General features: G+C 43.5%; 1 protein-coding gene across 1 annotated transcript in view; it reads left to right on the plus strand.

Annotated features, from left to right (window-relative positions):
• The window catches only part of COL22A1 (collagen, type XXII, alpha 1), a gene marked incomplete at its 3' end in the record, with an annotated part of 84,130 nt that overhangs the window by 63,094 nt on the left and 2,864 nt on the right, over nt 1–18,172 (plus strand). Inside the window, exons 4-11 of the mRNA XM_009996707.1 lie at nt 6,569–6,692; nt 8,840–9,115; nt 9,958–10,065; nt 12,213–12,488; nt 13,546–13,626; nt 14,242–14,355; nt 14,932–14,976; nt 16,478–16,572. Coding sequence (XP_009995009.1) covers nt 6,569–6,692; nt 8,840–9,115; nt 9,958–10,065; nt 12,213–12,488; nt 13,546–13,626; nt 14,242–14,355; nt 14,932–14,976; nt 16,478–16,572 — 1,119 coding nt within the window. The remainder of the gene's footprint in view (nt 1–6,568; nt 6,693–8,839; nt 9,116–9,957; nt 10,066–12,212; nt 12,489–13,545; nt 13,627–14,241; nt 14,356–14,931; nt 14,977–16,477; nt 16,573–18,172) is intronic.

Genomic DNA, 18,172 nt, shown 5'->3' on the forward strand with positions numbered 1-18,172 from the left:
TTTGTGGTGAGGCATCCTGTGATGGTTCTGCAAAACTAAAGACTAAACACCACAGCCAGGGGAAGGACTGCAGTCAATGCCTTGGTCACTAAGGGGCTGACAGGTCTCCCTAGCTGGCTGATGAATGGTCTATAGATTCTTCCCACTCCTCAGGTAACTGGGGCTGTCCTACTGTTTTCCTTATGGCTCCTCAGTCTCTCTTCTGGCCCAAGCTGTGCCCCAGATTTCTGGTTTTGAGAACTCAGGCTTGTTTTGCATGACTATTGTCTTGGCTAATGCCAAGCTTTTGGTTTGATGTCCTATTCTGTCCTCTATTTCTCCTAGTCCTGACTCCAGAACCTTCCTCCTGCCATGTCGATCCCTCAGTTTTTTCTTGTCTGATCTTGTTCCAGCCTGGCTTGTTCCTCATCCCACCTTGCAGAGCTTTGTGATGCTTGGCCTAGCTTCTAGTCATGATCTGTTTCCTCTTTATGTTGGTACAGTGTTGTCTCCCTCAGTTTCTGAGTCTTGGCATGTATACTTTGATGTGCTTGTCCAGACAGTTTGGCTCCTGACATCAACTTTGACTTCAGTTACCTGCCTTGGGTGTCTGCAGGAGGTCTTGTCCTGATTTCATAATTTTTCTCATCCACAGAGAAGAAAATTCTACCTGAAGCTGCCAAAACCTCCTAAACATTAAAACTGTTGAATGCTTCCTTGTTCCTTACTTCTTCCCAAACATTTAATATGAAGAGAAGCAGAGACAACTAAGGTTCTTCAGCTTGGAGAAGGCTCAGGAGGGGATCTAATCCCTGTGTAGAGATACCTGATGGGAGGAAGAAAGGAATATGGAGCCAGACTCTTCTCACTGGTATCCAGTGACAGGACAAGAAGCAATGGGAACAAATTTAAAAGAACAAAAAAATCCATATGAACACAAGAAAAATTGTCTTTAGACCAGATGAGGTCCTTTCCATCCTCAAGGATTCTGGGATTTGTGACTCAATGCTGCACCCTCTCCCACTCTGCCAGCCTTGTCTTTCCCTTTCCCTCACTCTTCCCCCATACCAGAGGCAGCTGTTAGACCTGATCTGTGACTTGTTCCAAGATTTTTCATTGTGCTGGAGTTGGAAAGAGGCCAAGATGCTGACATGAGGGATGAGAGAGACAACTCCTTGCTCTGGGGAAGTGGTGAGAGCAGACTCCCAGCTGAAGGATCTTGCTGTGGCCTCCATCTGATCCCATGATCTCTGTTGCCAGACAAGTGCTTGTCATCTAGAAAAACAAAAGTGTCTGTCTAAACCTGCTGTGAAGTTAGTAGGACCACACTTCAGGAATTCTTTGTAGGCTTCTTTACTAGCCAGTGAAACTTGGGCCCCAGTGGTAGACTCATAATTTGTGCTCTTCACTTGTTCATCTGTTCATGTCAGTTTAGTTTTGGCCATGTCAAGCAGTGTTATCCCAGACAATGCCTGGGCTTGGCTGAGGATGGATCACACTTTGGGAAAGGAGCGTTCAATTGAGCTGCACTCACTGATAGCAAATGGAGCCTCACCATTATTTACTGGTGTGGATAGAGTCTTCTAACAAGGTCAAGGAGAAGAAGCATGACTAAAGTGGAATAACTGAAGTTTTTTTTGGTCTTTTAGAAAATAAAATACTGAAGGGAGAGCTGGTGAACATAGAAAATGAGGAGCCAAGAGGAGAAAACAATTTGTTTGCATGGTTCCTTGTGGAAAAAAAAGGTGTTTCAGGAAGATTAAACTGCAGCAAGTGAGATTGGGGATTATTTATTTTTTTTTAGCATATAGAACAGTGAAACACAGGAAGAAATTACCTAAGGAGGTTGTTTCTGTTCCATCTCCATGGTTTCTGAAGTAGAGGCCATAGAAAGTCTGCAAAGGATATATGGGTGGGGTTGATCCTGCCTTGTGACAATCCCTCTACAGCCTTTTCTTTTCCTTTTTTAGTTCTTCTGTTGTTCTAAGACCCTTTGGTGTTATGATGCATAGGGAAATGAAGTGGCTTTCTCCTTGTTTCAGGCATGAAAACCACCAACAGTTAGTAAAGTGACATTGAGTATTAGCAGTTTTCAGCTGTTGTAAAAGTGGTCACATCTCCCACTCACATAAACTATTCCCATCCTCACCAAATGAAGGCACCCTATGGATTGTTATTACATTCAGTGGCTGAAGTGAGAACTGATAATCTTATTTTTCTCCTCTGTGTTATTAGCACAGATGTAGGATCTCATGCTGATTGTCACAGATGTAGGCTCTTATGCCAAACACAAGCATGTAAGAAACAGGCTGTATATTGAAAGTGGGCAATGACTGAAAGTGTCTTCTGTCTGGTGATTACCATTTTTTCTTTGTAGAAGTTATGATTCACCTGACCATGCAGCTGGGTTAATTAGCTCTTAGACTAACCTGCAGCACTTGTCTTGGAGCTTTCTAATGGCCTTTTCTGCAATCTATCCTGTTGTCAGAGTTATAGACCAAGGAGCTGGCAGAATGCTCCCTGTAGGTACCAGGCATCCAGCAAAGCACTATAATATGGATCATCAGTTCAATTCAGCCTTGGGTGAAAGAAGGAAATTAAACACTTCTGAGGACAGCAATTCCTGCCCATGGATTCCTAAGTAAAGCTGAGCTTCAAGATGGAGATCACTTTTTAGTGAGGAAATAAATGACCATGCATAAGCAGACAAAAGACAATGGAAAAGTCACATGGAAAAGACAAGGGGTCATGGGCACAAGTTTTGGTCCTGGGGAGATTCTGATTGGACACAAGAGGTAAAATCTTCACCATGAGAACAGTCAAACATTGGAATAATGTCCCAAGGGAAGTGGTAGATTCTCCCAGATGGGACAGTTTTAAGTCTCAGCTCAACAGGGTGCTGAGCCATCTTATATAAACCATAGTAGTACCTAGGAAAGTTGGACCAGAGGATCCTGGATATCCCTTCCAACCTGGCATTCTATGATTCTGTGATTTGTTATTTAGGCAGTAATGCATCTTTCTAAAAGATGCAGGGACCAAGGACTTTAGGATCAGCTTTTATCATATTTTCAGAGCAATTAAAGTGTCTTTAGACTTGCTTTTGGTACAAAGCCTTTCTCCATTGGAAACTTGCAGCCAGTTCTTCAGCATCTTTAAAAACCAGTTGAGGATGACAGGTCATTATAGGTTTCTATCAGTTTGAAGCTACCTGATGGCTCATTTGTCAGTCTCAGTTTGATGAGGTGTGGCCAGACTCACAAGGGTATTTAGGTACCTAACTCCCACCTATTTCTCTGGGCATTAAGCATCTGAAAACCCTTTTAAAAATTTAATCTCACATGGTGATACACCAAGCTCAGAGATATCCAGAAAGATAGCACAGAGGCCAGAAGTTGGCTCTTCCAGGTTTGGTTTTAGGTTGTCAGACCCAACGTGGTATCTTGGGGGATTAATTTCAGCCACGTGCTTCGATACTTCCCTGCTCAGCAAAGCAATGATACCACAGTTACAGCCACTACCTTTGATTTGTGCTTAGAACCAAGCACAGCTGCATATGCAGAGTTGGAAAAACATTAGGGAAAGGCAGCATGGAAAGCATGTGTCCTGCTGCTGTTGCTGTGACAATGGAATATGCACTATGGATCAGGAAGAGAGCAAAGCACCCCGCAGATGGAACTGAGCTACCTTGTGCCACCAGTGGATGAAATGAGGAACCATTTCTCTGCTTGCTTTTCATTCAGTAGGAGGTTGGAGTTGGTGGTGGGCTGTAGCTGGGAGAGTAGTTCAACAGGGATGTTTGTGCCCAAAATGTGCATCAGAATCATTAAGGGCAGGGCAGAGAGGCACCTCATTAAACCCAGTTGTGACGGTGAAGGTAGGTGGTAAGGAGTGGATGAAGATAAATGCACTAGGCACTACTGCTGAAAAAAACAAAGTGTGAGGAGCTGAGCCACAAGAAAATGCCCTCAGGGGCCACGTTCTTACATAGAAACATCCATGTGTTTTGTTCAAGAGGATGGAGCGATAGGAAACACCTTTCGACTATCAACATTGCAACCTTGCTGAAGTTTATTGAAGGAGTGGATGTTAGAAGATGAAACATGCCCCTTCTCTGAAAAACGTGGACACAATGAGTGTACCAAGCCATCTGACAAGAAGTTTTCACTAAGGCTTGTCAACAGTGAAGGAGACCTGGCAGGGTGCCCTCTTGGGAGGGCTGATGTGACTGACCTGGCTTGCTTTTGCCAAACACCCTGTAGACTTTCTTGGTGGCTTTCAGTGCCCCAGTCATGCCAGTGGTATTCTCCATGGCAACCCTGCCACAAAAGGCACAACTGACACACTACTTGTTTTGTCATGAAGGGAGGAAATGTCTGCCTTTGTTGTACCATGGGAGAGATGGATGTGTGATCATAGAGAGATGGTTTGTGAATAGGTAGTACCATGAAGTGAGACAGCATTGTCTGCTCTCCTAAGGGAAGGATTTTGTAAAGGAGCTAGTGGGAGCTTGGTTCAGTTTTATGTTGTAAGACTTGAAGGAGTAGCTGAGATACCATTAGGAAGACCAGCTTATAAAGGTGCATAGCCTGCATGGACACTTTACATAGCAAAAGCCACAGTAGTGGATTAAACTGGAGTGTTCTGAATTTTTAACTTGGCTAAAAAGATAGGAAATTCAAAACACAAATCAAAAGATGACTGAATATTCCAGCATTAGGAAAGGTCTTTCAACCTTTACAGTAGTTGCAAAACAAAGTGTTGAGGAAACTGGGAGGATTTCTGCTTTAAACATTATTAAACACCTCTAGTTTTGTGTGCCTTTGTCTGCTAGTTTCTGTGTTGTGATGAACTGTGTCAAGTATTCCTTAAGAGAATCTCTCTCCACTGTTTTGCTCTTCATTAATTGCTGCTGTGCTGTTTTGTTTTCTAATGGGTGCTTCTGCCTGACTGCTCAAATGTCCAGAAGCAAAGACATGATATTTAGGAAGGGTCTATTTAGGAGTGATCAGAGAAGCTGGCTGGCTTGGGTGTGGGCAACAATGAAGTTGGCTGGGACTCTTCAGCTAGGAAAAGAGGTGGCTTAGAGGCATTATAAGCAAAACTTGAAAATTCATCAATGGCATAAAAAAAAAAGAAATATAATAGGTTCATTGTTCATCAGAGGTTCATCGTTGTAAGAACTGAGTTAGATCCTAAACAAACAAGGGGTGGCTCATTATACAGTTGGTAGCAGAGTTGTGTGATTCCTTGCCAAAGAATGTTGTGAACACATTAATTTTTCCTGAGTTCAAGGGGAGACTGAAGAAGCCCATAAAGATAAATCCATAAAAATCTATTAATATAAAAATTGCATTTGTCTCTGAATTTGGGTCCCAAAGAATCAAAAGTTGTGGGGCTATGTTTGTTCTGTTTGTTCTCATTCTTATGCATCCAGTAACGGCTAGTGACAAAAAAAAAAATAAAAAATGATACTGGGTTAGTTATTATCTCTTCTGTCCAGCCCCAAGTGCTAATGTTGTGGTTTGTTCTTATGCTGGGGCTGAGTCAAACAATGCTGGTTTTGGTTACTTCAGATTTTTGCATGGATCATCATGTCACACTCAGTAAATTTCTGCTTAATGCATTTGCAGTGTTTAATTTGAGAAGGTTCTTCTGTTCTCCCAAGCCACCAGCCAAGTAACATCTTTGTGGATGGGTGTGAGGTATAGTGCCTGTTTTGGGGCAAATATTACAACATGTGTTGTTATAGCTGGATCGATGGGCCATGGCCAATGGCATGAAATTCAACAAGCCCAAGGGCAGGGTCCTGCACTTTGGCCATAATAACCCCAGGCAGCTTTACAGGCTGGGGGAAGAGTGGCTGGAGAGTGGCCCAGCAGAGAGGGACCTGGCAGCACTGGTTGACAATCCATTTAATATGAGCCAGCAGTGTGCCCAGGTTGCCAAGAAGGCCGCTGGCATCCTGGCTTGTATCAGGAATAGTGTGGCCAGCAGGAGTAGGGATGTGATTCTCCCCCTGTGTTCAGCACTGGTGATGTCTCACCTCAAGTCCTGTGTCCAGTTCTGGGCCCCTCACTGCAAGAAGGATCTGAAGGTGCTGGAGCAGGTCCAGAGGAGAGCAACAAGGCTGGTGAAGGGACTAGAGGGAAAGTTTTATAGGGAGAGGCTGAGGGAACTGGGGTTGTTTAGCCTGGAGAAGAGGAGACTCAGGGGGGACCTTCTCACTCCCTTCATCTACCTGAAGGGAGGTTGTGGTCAGGTAGGGGCTGGGCTCTTTTTCTAGGCAACAAGCAACAAGACAAGAGGGCCTGGCCTGAAGCTGCTCCAGGGGAGGTTTAGGTTGGATATCAGGAAGCACTTCTACATGGAGAGGGTGATTAGACATTGGAATGGACTTCCCAGGGAAGTGGTGGAGGCACCATCCCTGAAGGTGTTCAAGGAAAGGCTGGATGTGGCACTTAGTGCCATGGTCTGGCTTTTTCTATATGATATTTTGGGAAGTGTTGCTGGGACGTGCCGAGTTTTAGAAGTTCTGCTCTTCACTTCTAAGCCTGATGCATTGTTCTCTTTTCCCTCCTCCTGCCAGGGATGTATTTCCACAGGGTCTCCCTGATGAATATGCCTTTGTAACTACCTTCAAATTCCGGAAAGCTTCCAGGAAAGAAGACTGGTATATTTGGCAGATTATTGACAAGTATGGCATACCACAGGTACGAGGCCCCTTGCAGCCAGCAAGAACAACTTTTGCTCTCTTCTATTGCATGAACTAGCTTTCTTGCCTTAATCTCCCACTCCCTTTTCCTCGTGGACTAGTAAAAATCCCTTTTTCTGACTTTCAGTTCATTTTGCAGAAAATCCTTTGCCTTTAATTCAAACCCCAAAGGAAGGTTTGCTACTTCAGACCCTGAAGGAAGGTTTGCATAAACCTTGATTGTTGTTAGCATGCAGATAGATGTCCTACTGGGAAAGGGGGAGAAAAATACACCATCATTGCTCTTGGAACCACTTTGGGGTTTTTGATTGTTTTGTTCAGGTAGTTCTGTTTAGGGAAGGTATTTTGCCTGCTTCGAAAACAGATTGCCACACAGATGGGCCACAGAGCAGACAACTATGTCAAGTTTTTGCAGAGACTTCTAGATATCATGCAAAGGCATTTTGGATTTTCTACTTAGGATATGGATGTTGCACCTATTACAGCTTGACCCTGAGTCATGGCTGCTGCAGAATTTTATCATAATTTCTGTCATGTACTCTCACGTTCTCAGTCAAAAAATATCATCGTAGCTTAATAAAGGGCTGTTTGTTCCTAGATAGAATGTTCTTAGCAGCATGCCATAGGGGTTTGAGAGTCTCTCGAGGAGGGAGCAGTTTGGACTGACTGTAACTTTTCCTGCTCAGCACAAAGAAGGTGCTGATGGCATTACCCATTACTCCAAGTTAGGCTGGGAGCTTGGGCTCACGTAACCATGTAATGCAGTATTGCTGCTTTGGGACTGGTATTCAGAAGGATTTGCAGAACTCAGAGGGAAGGAGAGGTGCAGTTTGAGGAGTTAGCTGAGTTTCAGATGATGGTAAAAGGTTTGTATGAAACTTATTATCAGCTGCACTTTGTTAAGTGAAACATGATTTACTGTGCTACCTGTATTCCTAATTTTTGCAGAGGGAGAATGTGTATATCACTCAGTAGCTCCTGAAGACAGCTGAAAACTAAAGTGCTTAGGTAGTGAGAGAAAAAAGCACTCAATATTCTCAGTAATATTTTTTAAAGTGCCTTAACTGGTGGTACCAAAAGTGCCTCAGAACCTCTTGAGCCTTGTTTTACCTGAAGTCAGTAGTGTTTTGGGCACTGCCTTGCAGACCTGTGCAGCTCACAGTCTGCAGACACTCCTGAGCTAACATTGCTCTGAGCTGGTGTTTCCAGCCAGCACAGAGCTCAGCTGCCTGGAGATGTTGGGTCAGATCTGGAGTCAGCCTACCCTGGGCTGCTTGCATCAGACAAGGCTTGGTGCTGAGGTAGCCACACACCTTTCAGCTCTGCAGCTTTCATTTGTCCATGCCCCATGGGACGGTTGATGACATGGAATGGGACTAAATCTCTACAACTAAATGAAAGGAGGTCATAGTGAGGTAGATGTTTGTCACTTCTCCCAAGTAACAAGTGATAGAACAAGAGGAAATGACCTCAAATTGTGCCAGGGGAGGTTTAAATTGTATATTAGGAAAAAAATTCTTTACTGAAACGGTTGTCAGGCACTGGAATAGGCTTCCCAGGGAATACCCTGGAGGTATTTAAGAGATGTGTAGTTGTGGTGCTTAGGAACATAGTTTAGTGGTGGAATTCGAAGTGTTCTGCGTTAACAGTTGGACTTGATCATCTCACAGGCCTTTTCCAACCAAAACAATTTTATAATGTTATTATTCCAAAGAGCACAGAGCCTTCTTGGAAGTCTCAGAGGAGTGCACAGGACAGAGGGATCCAAAACAGGTTCAGCTTTGTCTGTCTGTCTTTGGGGAGATGCATCTGACATGCTATCACCCAATCAAGGCCAAGCATTGCCTGGGAGGCATCAAGGTGGCACGTGCTGAAACCATGGCAAGGATTATACCCACAAGAGAAGGATTTAGATAGTCACAGATCTGCATTCAGGCCTATGCCCTGCCCTGTCTTACTGACTCGAAGAGGTGTAAGCTACCTGTCCATATCTCCCACAAAACTCTGTCCTTTGCTCTTCGCTTGCGCTTCTCACCACATCCTGTACCATCCCTGCCGCTGGCGTGTCAGTCGTGATGAAAAGCAGGCAGGAGGAAGGAGAAGGCTTTTTATCTTCTCAGCAAAATCACTTCTGTCTGCTTGCAGGTCTCCATCCGACTGGATGGAGAGAACAAAGCTGTGGAGTACAATGCCATCGGGCTCACCAAGGACGCCGTCAGGGTGGTCTTCCGAAATGCACGGGTCGGTGATCTTTTTGACCGCAACTGGCACAAAATTGCCCTCAGCATTCAGTCCAAGGCTGTCTCACTGTACATAGACTGCAGGCTGGTGCAGATGCTGCCCATTGAAGAGAGGGAAAATATTGACATTCAGGGGAAGACTGTGATTGGCAAACGCTTGTACGATAGTGTCCCCATTGATGTAAGTATTGCGGGTGCTGATGGGAGCTGGGGAGTGTTCAATGTTGGGTTTGCAGCATGTGAATGAGGTTTGGGGGTTTATGACCCTTTTATGGATGTAGCACCACTGAAATGTTACCTGTGTTACATGGCTAAGACAGGTTGGTATCTCATCATGTACAAGACATGTCCTTTTACTTGAGACTGTCAATGTCTCTGCATAGGTAATAAAACTGAGAACTCTCTTTCATCTTTCTGTTAGTACCAGAATGTGCTATAGTTAAAATCAGACACAAAAACATCCACAAATACCATCAAACTGGAACTACACACCTGAAGTTCTTTTGCTGTCTAATCTTGGCATTGCAAACATTTCCACCTGTGACAGGGAGAGATCAGGAAGAAAAGAAAGCTTGTTAACTCCGGATAGTCATCATATATTCTAATTTCCTCAGAAAAGATATCTGATCAGGGGGGACCTTCTCACTCCCTTCATCTACCTGAAGGGAGGTTGTGGTCAGGTGGGGGCTGGGCTCTTTTTCTAGGCAACAAGCAACAAGACAAGAGGGCCTGGCCTGAAGCTGCTCCAGGGGAGGTTTAGGTTGGATATCAGGAAGCACTTCTACATGGAGAGGGTGATTAGACATTGGAATGGACTTCCCAGGGAAGTGGTGGAGGCACCATCCCTGAAGGTGTTCAAGGAAAGGCTGGATGTGGCACTTAGTGCCATGGTCTGGCTTTTTCTATATGATATTTTGGGAAGTGTTGCTGGGACGTGCCGAGTTTTAGAAGTTCTGCTCTTCACTTCTAAGCCTGATGCATTGTTCTCTTTTCCCTCCTCCTGCCAGGGATGTATTTCCACAGGGTCTCCCTGATGAATATGCCTTTGTAACTACCTTCAAATTCCGGAAAGCTTCCAGGAAAGAAGACTGGTATATTTGGCAGATTATTGACAAGTATGGCATACCACAGGTACGAGGCCCCTTGCAGCCAGCAAGAACAACTTTTGCTCTCTTCTATTGCATGAACTAGCTTTCTTGCCTTAATCTCCCACTCCCTTTTCCTCGTGGACTAGTAAAAATCCCTTTTTCTGACTTTCAGTTCATTTTGCAGAAAATCCTTTGCCTTTAATTCAAACCCCAAAGGAAGGTTTGCTACTTCAGACCCTGAAGGAAGGTTTGCATAAACCTTGATTGTTGTTAGCATGCAGATAGATGTCCTACTGGGAAAGGGGGAGAAAAATACACCATCATTGCTCTTGGAACCACTTTGGGGTTTTTGATTGTTTTGTTCAGGTAGTTCTGTTTAGGGAAGGTATTTTGCCTGCTTCGAAAACAGATTGCCACACAGATGGGCCACAGAGCAGACAACTATGTCAAGTTTTTGCAGAGACTTCTAGATATCATGCAAAGGCATTTTGGATTTTCTACTTAGGATATGGATGTTGCACCTATTACAGCTTGACCCTGAGTCATGGCTGCTGCAGAATTTTATCATAATTTCTGTCATGTACTCTCACGTTCTCAGTCAAAAAATATCATCGTAGCTTAATAAAGGGCTGTTTGTTCCTAGATAGAATGTTCTTAGCAGCATGCCATAGGGGTTTGAGAGTCTCTCGAGGAGGGAGCAGTTTGGACTGACTGTAACTTTTCCTGCTCAGCACAAAGAAGGTGCTGATGGCATTACCCATTACTCCAAGTTAGGCTGGGAGCTTGGGCTCACGTAACCATGTAATGCAGTATTGCTGCTTTGGGACTGGTATTCAGAAGGATTTGCAGAACTCAGAGGGAAGGAGAGGTGCAGTTTGAGGAGTTAGCTGAGTTTCAGATGATGGTAAAAGGTTTGTATGAAACTTATTATCAGCTGCACTTTGTTAAGTGAAACATGATTTACTGTGCTACCTGTATTCCTAATTTTTGCAGAGGGAGAATGTGTATATCACTCAGTAGCTCCTGAAGACAGCTGAAAACTAAAGTGCTTAGGTAGTGAGAGAAAAAAGCACTCAATATTCTCAGTAATATTTTTTAAAGTGCCTTAACTGGTGGTACCAAAAGTGCCTCAGAACCTCTTGAGCCTTGTTTTACCTGAAGTCAGTAGTGTTTTGGGCACTGCCTTGCAGACCTGTGCAGCTCACAGTCTGCAGACACTCCTGAGCTAACATTGCTCTGAGCTGGTGTTTCCAGCCAGCACAGAGCTCAGCTGCCTGGAGATGTTGGGTCAGATCTGGAGTCAGCCTACCCTGGGCTGCTTGCATCAGACAAGGCTTGGTGCTGAGGTAGCCACACACCTTTCAGCTCTGCAGCTTTCATTTGTCCATGCCCCATGGGACGGTTGATGACATGGAATGGGACTAAATCTCTACAACTAAATGAAAGGAGGTCATAGTGAGGTAGATGTTTGTCACTTCTCCCAAGTAACAAGTGATAGAACAAGAGGAAATGACCTCAAATTGTGCCAGGGGAGGTTTAAATTGTATATTAGGAAAAAAATTCTTTACTGAAACGGTTGTCAGGCACTGGAATAGGCTTCCCAGGGAATACCCTGGAGGTATTTAAGAGATGTGTAGTTGTGGTGCTTAGGAACATAGTTTAGTGGTGGAATTCGAAGTGTTCTGCGTTAACAGTTGGACTTGATCATCTCACAGGCCTTTTCCAACCAAAACAATTTTATAATGTTATTATTCCAAAGAGCACAGAGCCTTCTTGGAAGTCTCAGAGGAGTGCACAGGACAGAGGGATCCAAAACAGGTTCAGCTTTGTCTGTCTGTCTTTGGGGAGATGCATCTGACATGCTATCACCCAATCAAGGCCAAGCATTGCCTGGGAGGCATCAAGGTGGCACGTGCTGAAACCATGGCAAGGATTATACCCACAAGAGAAGGATTTAGATAGTCACAGATCTGCATTCAGGCCTATGCCCTGCCCTGTCTTACTGACTCGAAGAGGTGTAAGCTACCTGTCCATATCTCCCACAAAACTCTGTCCTTTGCTCTTCGCTTGCGCTTCTCACCACATCCTGTACCATCCCTGCCGCTGGCGTGTCAGTCGTGATGAAAAGCAGGCAGGAGGAAGGAGAAGGCTTTTTATCTTCTCAGCAAAATCACTTCTGTCTGCTTGCAGGTCTCCATCCGACTGGATGGAGAGAACAAAGCTGTGGAGTACAATGCCATCGGGCTCACCAAGGACGCCGTCAGGGTGGTCTTCCGAAATGCACGGGTCGGTGATCTTTTTGACCGCAACTGGCACAAAATTGCCCTCAGCATTCAGTCCAAGGCTGTCTCACTGTACATAGACTGCAGGCTGGTGCAGATGCTGCCCATTGAAGAGAGGGAAAATATTGACATTCAGGGGAAGACTGTGATTGGCAAACGCTTGTACGATAGTGTCCCCATTGATGTAAGTATTGCGGGTGCTGATGGGAGCTGGGGAGTGTTCAATGTTGGGTTTGCAGCATGTGAATGAGGTTTGGGGGTTTATGACCCTTTTATGGATGTAGCACCACTGAAATGTTACCTGTGTTACATGGCTAAGACAGGTTGGTATCTCATCATGTACAAGACATGTCCTTTTACTTGAGACTGTCAATGTCTCTGCATAGGTAATAAAACTGAGAACTCTCTTTCATCTTTCTGTTAGTACCAGAATGTGCTATAGTTAAAATCAGACACAAAAACATCCACAAATACCATCAAACTGGAACTACACACCTGAAGTTCTTTTGCTGTCTAATCTTGGCATTGCAAACATTTCCACCTGTGACAGGGAGAGATCAGGAAGAAAAGAAAGCTTGTTAACTCCGGATAGTCATCATATATTCTAATTTCCTCAGAAAAGATATCTGATATTATATGACTCTTGCTCCAATTGAGTTGAAGTCAAGACCTGCAGGCTGGACCTGATTGTCCAGTAGCAGCAGTAACCTGGTGTAAATTCTACATGATTGTTTGGTGTTTTGAGACTCATGTAACCTTTCTCAATTGTGCAAAATGGGTGGAATGTGCATACTGACTGTGCATATTAAACCTGCTAACAGCGTTTCACAGGCAGGGGTGAATGGTCAAGAGTATGCAAGGCACAACAGGAGAAAACAAACTTTACATCTAGATGAAATTGCAGGAAAGACAGAGGTGGTCAGAATCTGCTTCCTCAGACAGAAACTTGGTCAGGACATGGGGAGCAGCAGGCCTCCTTATTTGCAGGAAAACCTGCACTATAATTTAAATGGGCATATTTGGGGTCTCATTAGCTCAGCACACTTACAGCCCACTGAGCTATTGGCCCATTATTGATAGAGGGAGATAGATAAATGACTACAGGATCCCCAGAATCACTGTGAAGTTATCCCTGTCTGGTTTTCATTTGATTTGTCTGCACTGTTTGTATCCAAGCAAAGGGACATACCATCTTTAATAACTCACTGCCTCTGAGACTATTGCTTCTCTTTGTCTTCTAGTTTGATCTTCAGCGGATGGTTATTTACTGTGATTCTAGGCATGCTGAGCTGGAGACTTGCTGTGACATTCCCTCTGGACCAGTAAGCTTTTTTTTTTTTTTTGTCATTTATTCATTTTCACATGAACACTCATTTTTGAAATCTATCACATAAATCAGGGAATATATGGCAGCGTGGGACTGTCTTTTTTTAACTGATGGTGAATGAAAACTAACTATATAATTGGTAATATAGCAGTGCCAGGAGAGGACAACTGCAGAGGGATGAGTATGAGGAATTTGAAGATTCCAAGTTGTTCTTTCCTTGTCAAACTTTCAGGGGAAACAAAACCCTGAAGTGATGATAGAACAACAGAAAAGCAGCATGAAATATTCAACAAGTTTCCCACTGGTTTTATTTGGGATGAGCTGAAACGGTTCCAGTTGCTGCTTAATTTCCTGTGCCCAATTGTCTTTAGAAACTTCCACCCTCATTTCACTCTTCTCCCCTCCATCTAGGTTAAAGGGATTAATTATTCATTTTGCCTCTTTCTCCCCTATTTCTTGAATCAACGGCTTTTGTGGGATTTCATTCCTCACTTGGACATATTTAGCTGTGTTTTATCCAGTAATGCCTATGTGGTTTCTCTAAAGTGAGTGGAGAATGAAGCTTTCTAGCACTGAAGGCTTCACCATGACCTTGGGTGTTTGGGTGTAGTGCCAAGTCACGGTCCTGACGGAAGCACCTCCCCTGGAAGTGAGGCCCACTGTTGGCAACGAGCAAGTTGGACACCTCAAGTTTTTCAATTGCTCCTGTCCTGCTGGACAAAAGGTGAGTGTGGAGATGAATGTGTTTCAGTTGAGGCATGGTGGATAGTTTTGGAAATAGGGGTATGACACCATGCAAGTGAGTTATAAGAAGGGCTTATTTGTTTGTGAAGCACTTGAAGACCGAGAGGTGGAAAGCACTTAATAGGAAGAGCCAGAAATGTGCTATTCACAGGTGGCGTATCTGCAGAGGTAATTATTTTTACCTAATGCAGTGATTTTGATCATGCTGGTAGACCTGGTAACACCCTGGAAAACAAAGTGATGATTCCTATCCAGCCCAGTTATGTGCATCCATCTTCAAAACAAAAAAAGAGGAAGTTTCTGGAGGTAAATATAGCCACAGTGAAAGAAATCTCATAGCTTTTAAAAGCAGTCAGGTTGCTTCTACTGATTGTGACTGGGACGTCTGAAAGGGCAGCTTCATTGACATTGGTCCTGAGGGCATGTCAGTTTTAGTCTGTTCTCCATTAAAGCTGGAAAACATCTTTGTTGCCCTCAGTTGTTGTAGAATCTGGCCCCTTGCTTCATTACATAATGAGAAGATCAGTCTGACTAATAATATTTTTTTTTGTCTTAGGGGGAGAGAGGTCCAATTGGGCCTGGAGGTCCTAAAGGTCAAAAGGTCAGTAATGTGTGCTAATTCATTTGTTTAATAAAGGCAAAAACAAGAAAAAACAACAAAAAGCCTGCTTCAGAGTAAGTTGAGGAGTTGAAGATTTGAGATGTAAGAGCCAGTTTGGCATATGACTAAATTCAGATAGTTTTGGATGAGCCTGGGACCACAGGTGACTCTGGCTATCTTGTATCTTTGCCCTAGGCTTGCATTTGAGCTTCTCTGTTGCTGCTTTATGTCATCCTTAGAGTGTGGTCCAAAATCTTTTGCTGCAGCTTCTAAACTGGCATTTTTGCAAGTTGGTGTTATTCAGTAGGTCCTGCACAGCTTTCATGATAAGTCACCTGGAAAATCCATGTGCTGCTTCTGTGTTAGATATCCACAGGTTAGGTTGTAGCCTCCCAGCCACACTACAAAATTTCCTGAGACTAGGCTAAAGGATTTGCCACAATCTGTTGTGCTCAGCAAGACTGAGTCATGATGTAAAATATAGACCACTTTCCTCAGTACTCTTCTTCCTAGATAACAGGGTAGGAGAAAAGTTGTAATGTCTGTTTCAAGTTTCACAGTGTAGCCTCTATTATTATTCTACATATTCTACAAGCTTCTTTGATATGCACACGTGTGCATTCAGCATACAGATATTTTCCTTTGGTGCTTAGTTACAAACAGAGCTGTGAGACAATTAACTTAAGGGAACACTTGTACTGCAAGCAATCAAGGATTCAAAGTGTTGCTGAAGAGGTGAAAGTTGGTGGTGCTGGTGCTTCCCAGTTTCACCATCTATGTGATTAAGAAGGTCTTTGAGAACAATTTGTATTCAAAACTATTTCCATCTGAATCACTTCCACAAATACAGTCACTGAATTTATACCTGTTTGGTGAGTAAGTGAATTGTATTTTACGAAAAGTTACTCAGTTACTATGAAACTGTGGGAGAGGAAAGGAGAAATCTCTGGGTCATGGAAGGTCCGACATCCTCAGCAGTATGTTGTGGGTTTTTTGGCAAGGCTTGGTCTGCTGTCTGCAGGGAGAAGTTTTGGATGACGAGGAGATGGGTTTTGGAGTATGTTTTCTGCTGGCGTGAAAGATCATGGGTGCATTAATGCCTACATATCCCTGACTGAAACAGCAGAAAATGTTTCTTTATGCTTCCAGGTGTATATAAATAGCAACTTTCTATTTTAAGCTGTGACAGTTTAAATGGTGATGGGCTGTTTTGAAGAATGGCAGTGCTGAGAAGGTTGCAGAAGGACAATGATGATAATAATAAAAGCACCCTGCAGTCACATCCCGTTGCCTTTCACTGCTTTGACAAGGTATATGTGCTGGTGAGGGTGGCTGTACTGGGCAGCATGGCATGCAGCTGGCTGAGGAGATCCTACTCAAATACAAAGTGGTGTATATCCGAGGACAGCATCAGCAGGTTTTCTGTAACAGATCCCAAAAGAGCTGTCCCATTCCGTGGTGGGTTCCTGAAGAGCTCTGTGTGACATTTCCCTGGCTGCAGAGGTCCAAGATTGGGTACAGCCCATGCAGGACTGTGTCACAGTCTCAGGGAGCTGGGGATGACGCCATGGAAATCCAGGCTCTGACAATGATTTGGTACAAATGTGGTGATTTGAGACACGTGACTGAGCTTTTCCCTCTGCTAAATAAGGCGACTAATAGACTTTGTTCCTGCCTTGCAAAGCTGTGATTAAATAATCTGTACCATCCTTGAAAGCAGTTACTGCATTGCTATTTCCAAGGACCAACTTGTCACAGTCCCTGTTCTATGTGCAGGAACTAATACCTCTCCTCCTCTCTCTGCAATATGACTGAGTTACCCAGGCTAAAATGCTGCCCATGGGGAAGAAAAATAATGGTGTTTGCAACTCCCCAGTATTACCACCTAGGATTTTATTAACGAAAGACTCAGCACCCCCAAAATATTAGTGATTTCTGCATTATGTTGTCATAAGTGTCCATAATATGTCTTAACATCATTCAGTTTGGCTCCTCATTTCTCAGATGCAAGGCTTGTGTTTTAAAGCTTCATTGCTGTGTAATGAGGAGGGGTGTAAAGCTTTTTGAAGGTAACAATTATCAAAGATTTCCATTTATTACTTGAATCCAAGAGCTGGGGCTTCAGGAAACACTAGAAAAAAAACATAAGATCTCTGCTGTACATTTAAGTTTGATTAAAACATGCTAAGGAGTGAATACAGCATAGGAAAAGACCAAGAAATAATTCACTAAGCAGAGAGGTTGGAGTAAGCAAATTAATAAGGAAAGAAACTATATATTTTTTTTAAATGGAAAGTCACAACAAGACTCTGAGTCAAATTTTATTGTTTTCTCTGTAGACATCACTATAGACATCTCTTATTTGGGATTAATTGCAAAGCTGAAATCTACCCCTAAATAACTGGGCCCCCAAGGTTATTGAGGTGGGCTGCAAGTACTTGAGCATTATTCAAAAAGATTTTGCAGGTTGATTGTGAGTAATGTCCTGTGAGATACTTTATGGTCATATAAGAACCCAGGCAATCAGCTGGTTCAACTGTATCAGAAAAACAGCACTTAGCTGGTGGGAGTCACCTGAGAAATGAGTCCCACCAGGGGACACTTACAGGGACAGAGGTTGGAGTTAAAAAAAGCATAAAACACCCTCTTTACCTCAAATGAGGGGTAATTTGGAGAGGCTGAGAAAGACAAGAAGACTGTGAAGCTTCTTCTCTAAGCTAAGATTGTTTTGGGGTTTCATTTTGTGTTGTTAGGGGTTTTTTTTTTGGGGGGGGGAGGGTGGGGTTTGTGGTTTTTTCACTCTTTATCCTAAGAAGGAATAATGGCTGGGGGGTTCTTTCTGTTTTTCTTTTAAAAAGGTCAGTTTGAAGGTCTCTTAAGTAAAATGAATATGGCTGACATCCCTCTGAGTTGTAGATGGAAAATTGAAGTCCAGGCTCTGCCCTCCTGAGCTCCCATAGCATATTCCTTCTTTTAGAGGAGGAGGTTTGGACAGACTTTGCTTTTGGTGCCATTTGATCAATGGAAATATTTGAAGTTTAAAACCAGCGTAGGATGATAATGAGTTTCTGTTCCTCTCTAAAGCTCTGAAGGCAGGGGAAAACAGAAGTGCTTGCAATTTTTAGAAAAAGTAAAAAAATCCCTCAGAGCTGAATACCTCTGCCTCAGTTCTCCATGCTGAAGGTAATGCATGGAG

The sequence above is a fragment of the Chaetura pelagica genome, unplaced genomic scaffold (assembly GCF_000747805.2).
Source record: "Chaetura pelagica isolate M959 unplaced genomic scaffold, ChaPel_1.0 scaffold260, whole genome shotgun sequence".
Classification (NCBI taxonomy): domain Eukaryota; kingdom Metazoa; phylum Chordata; class Aves; order Apodiformes; family Apodidae; genus Chaetura; species Chaetura pelagica.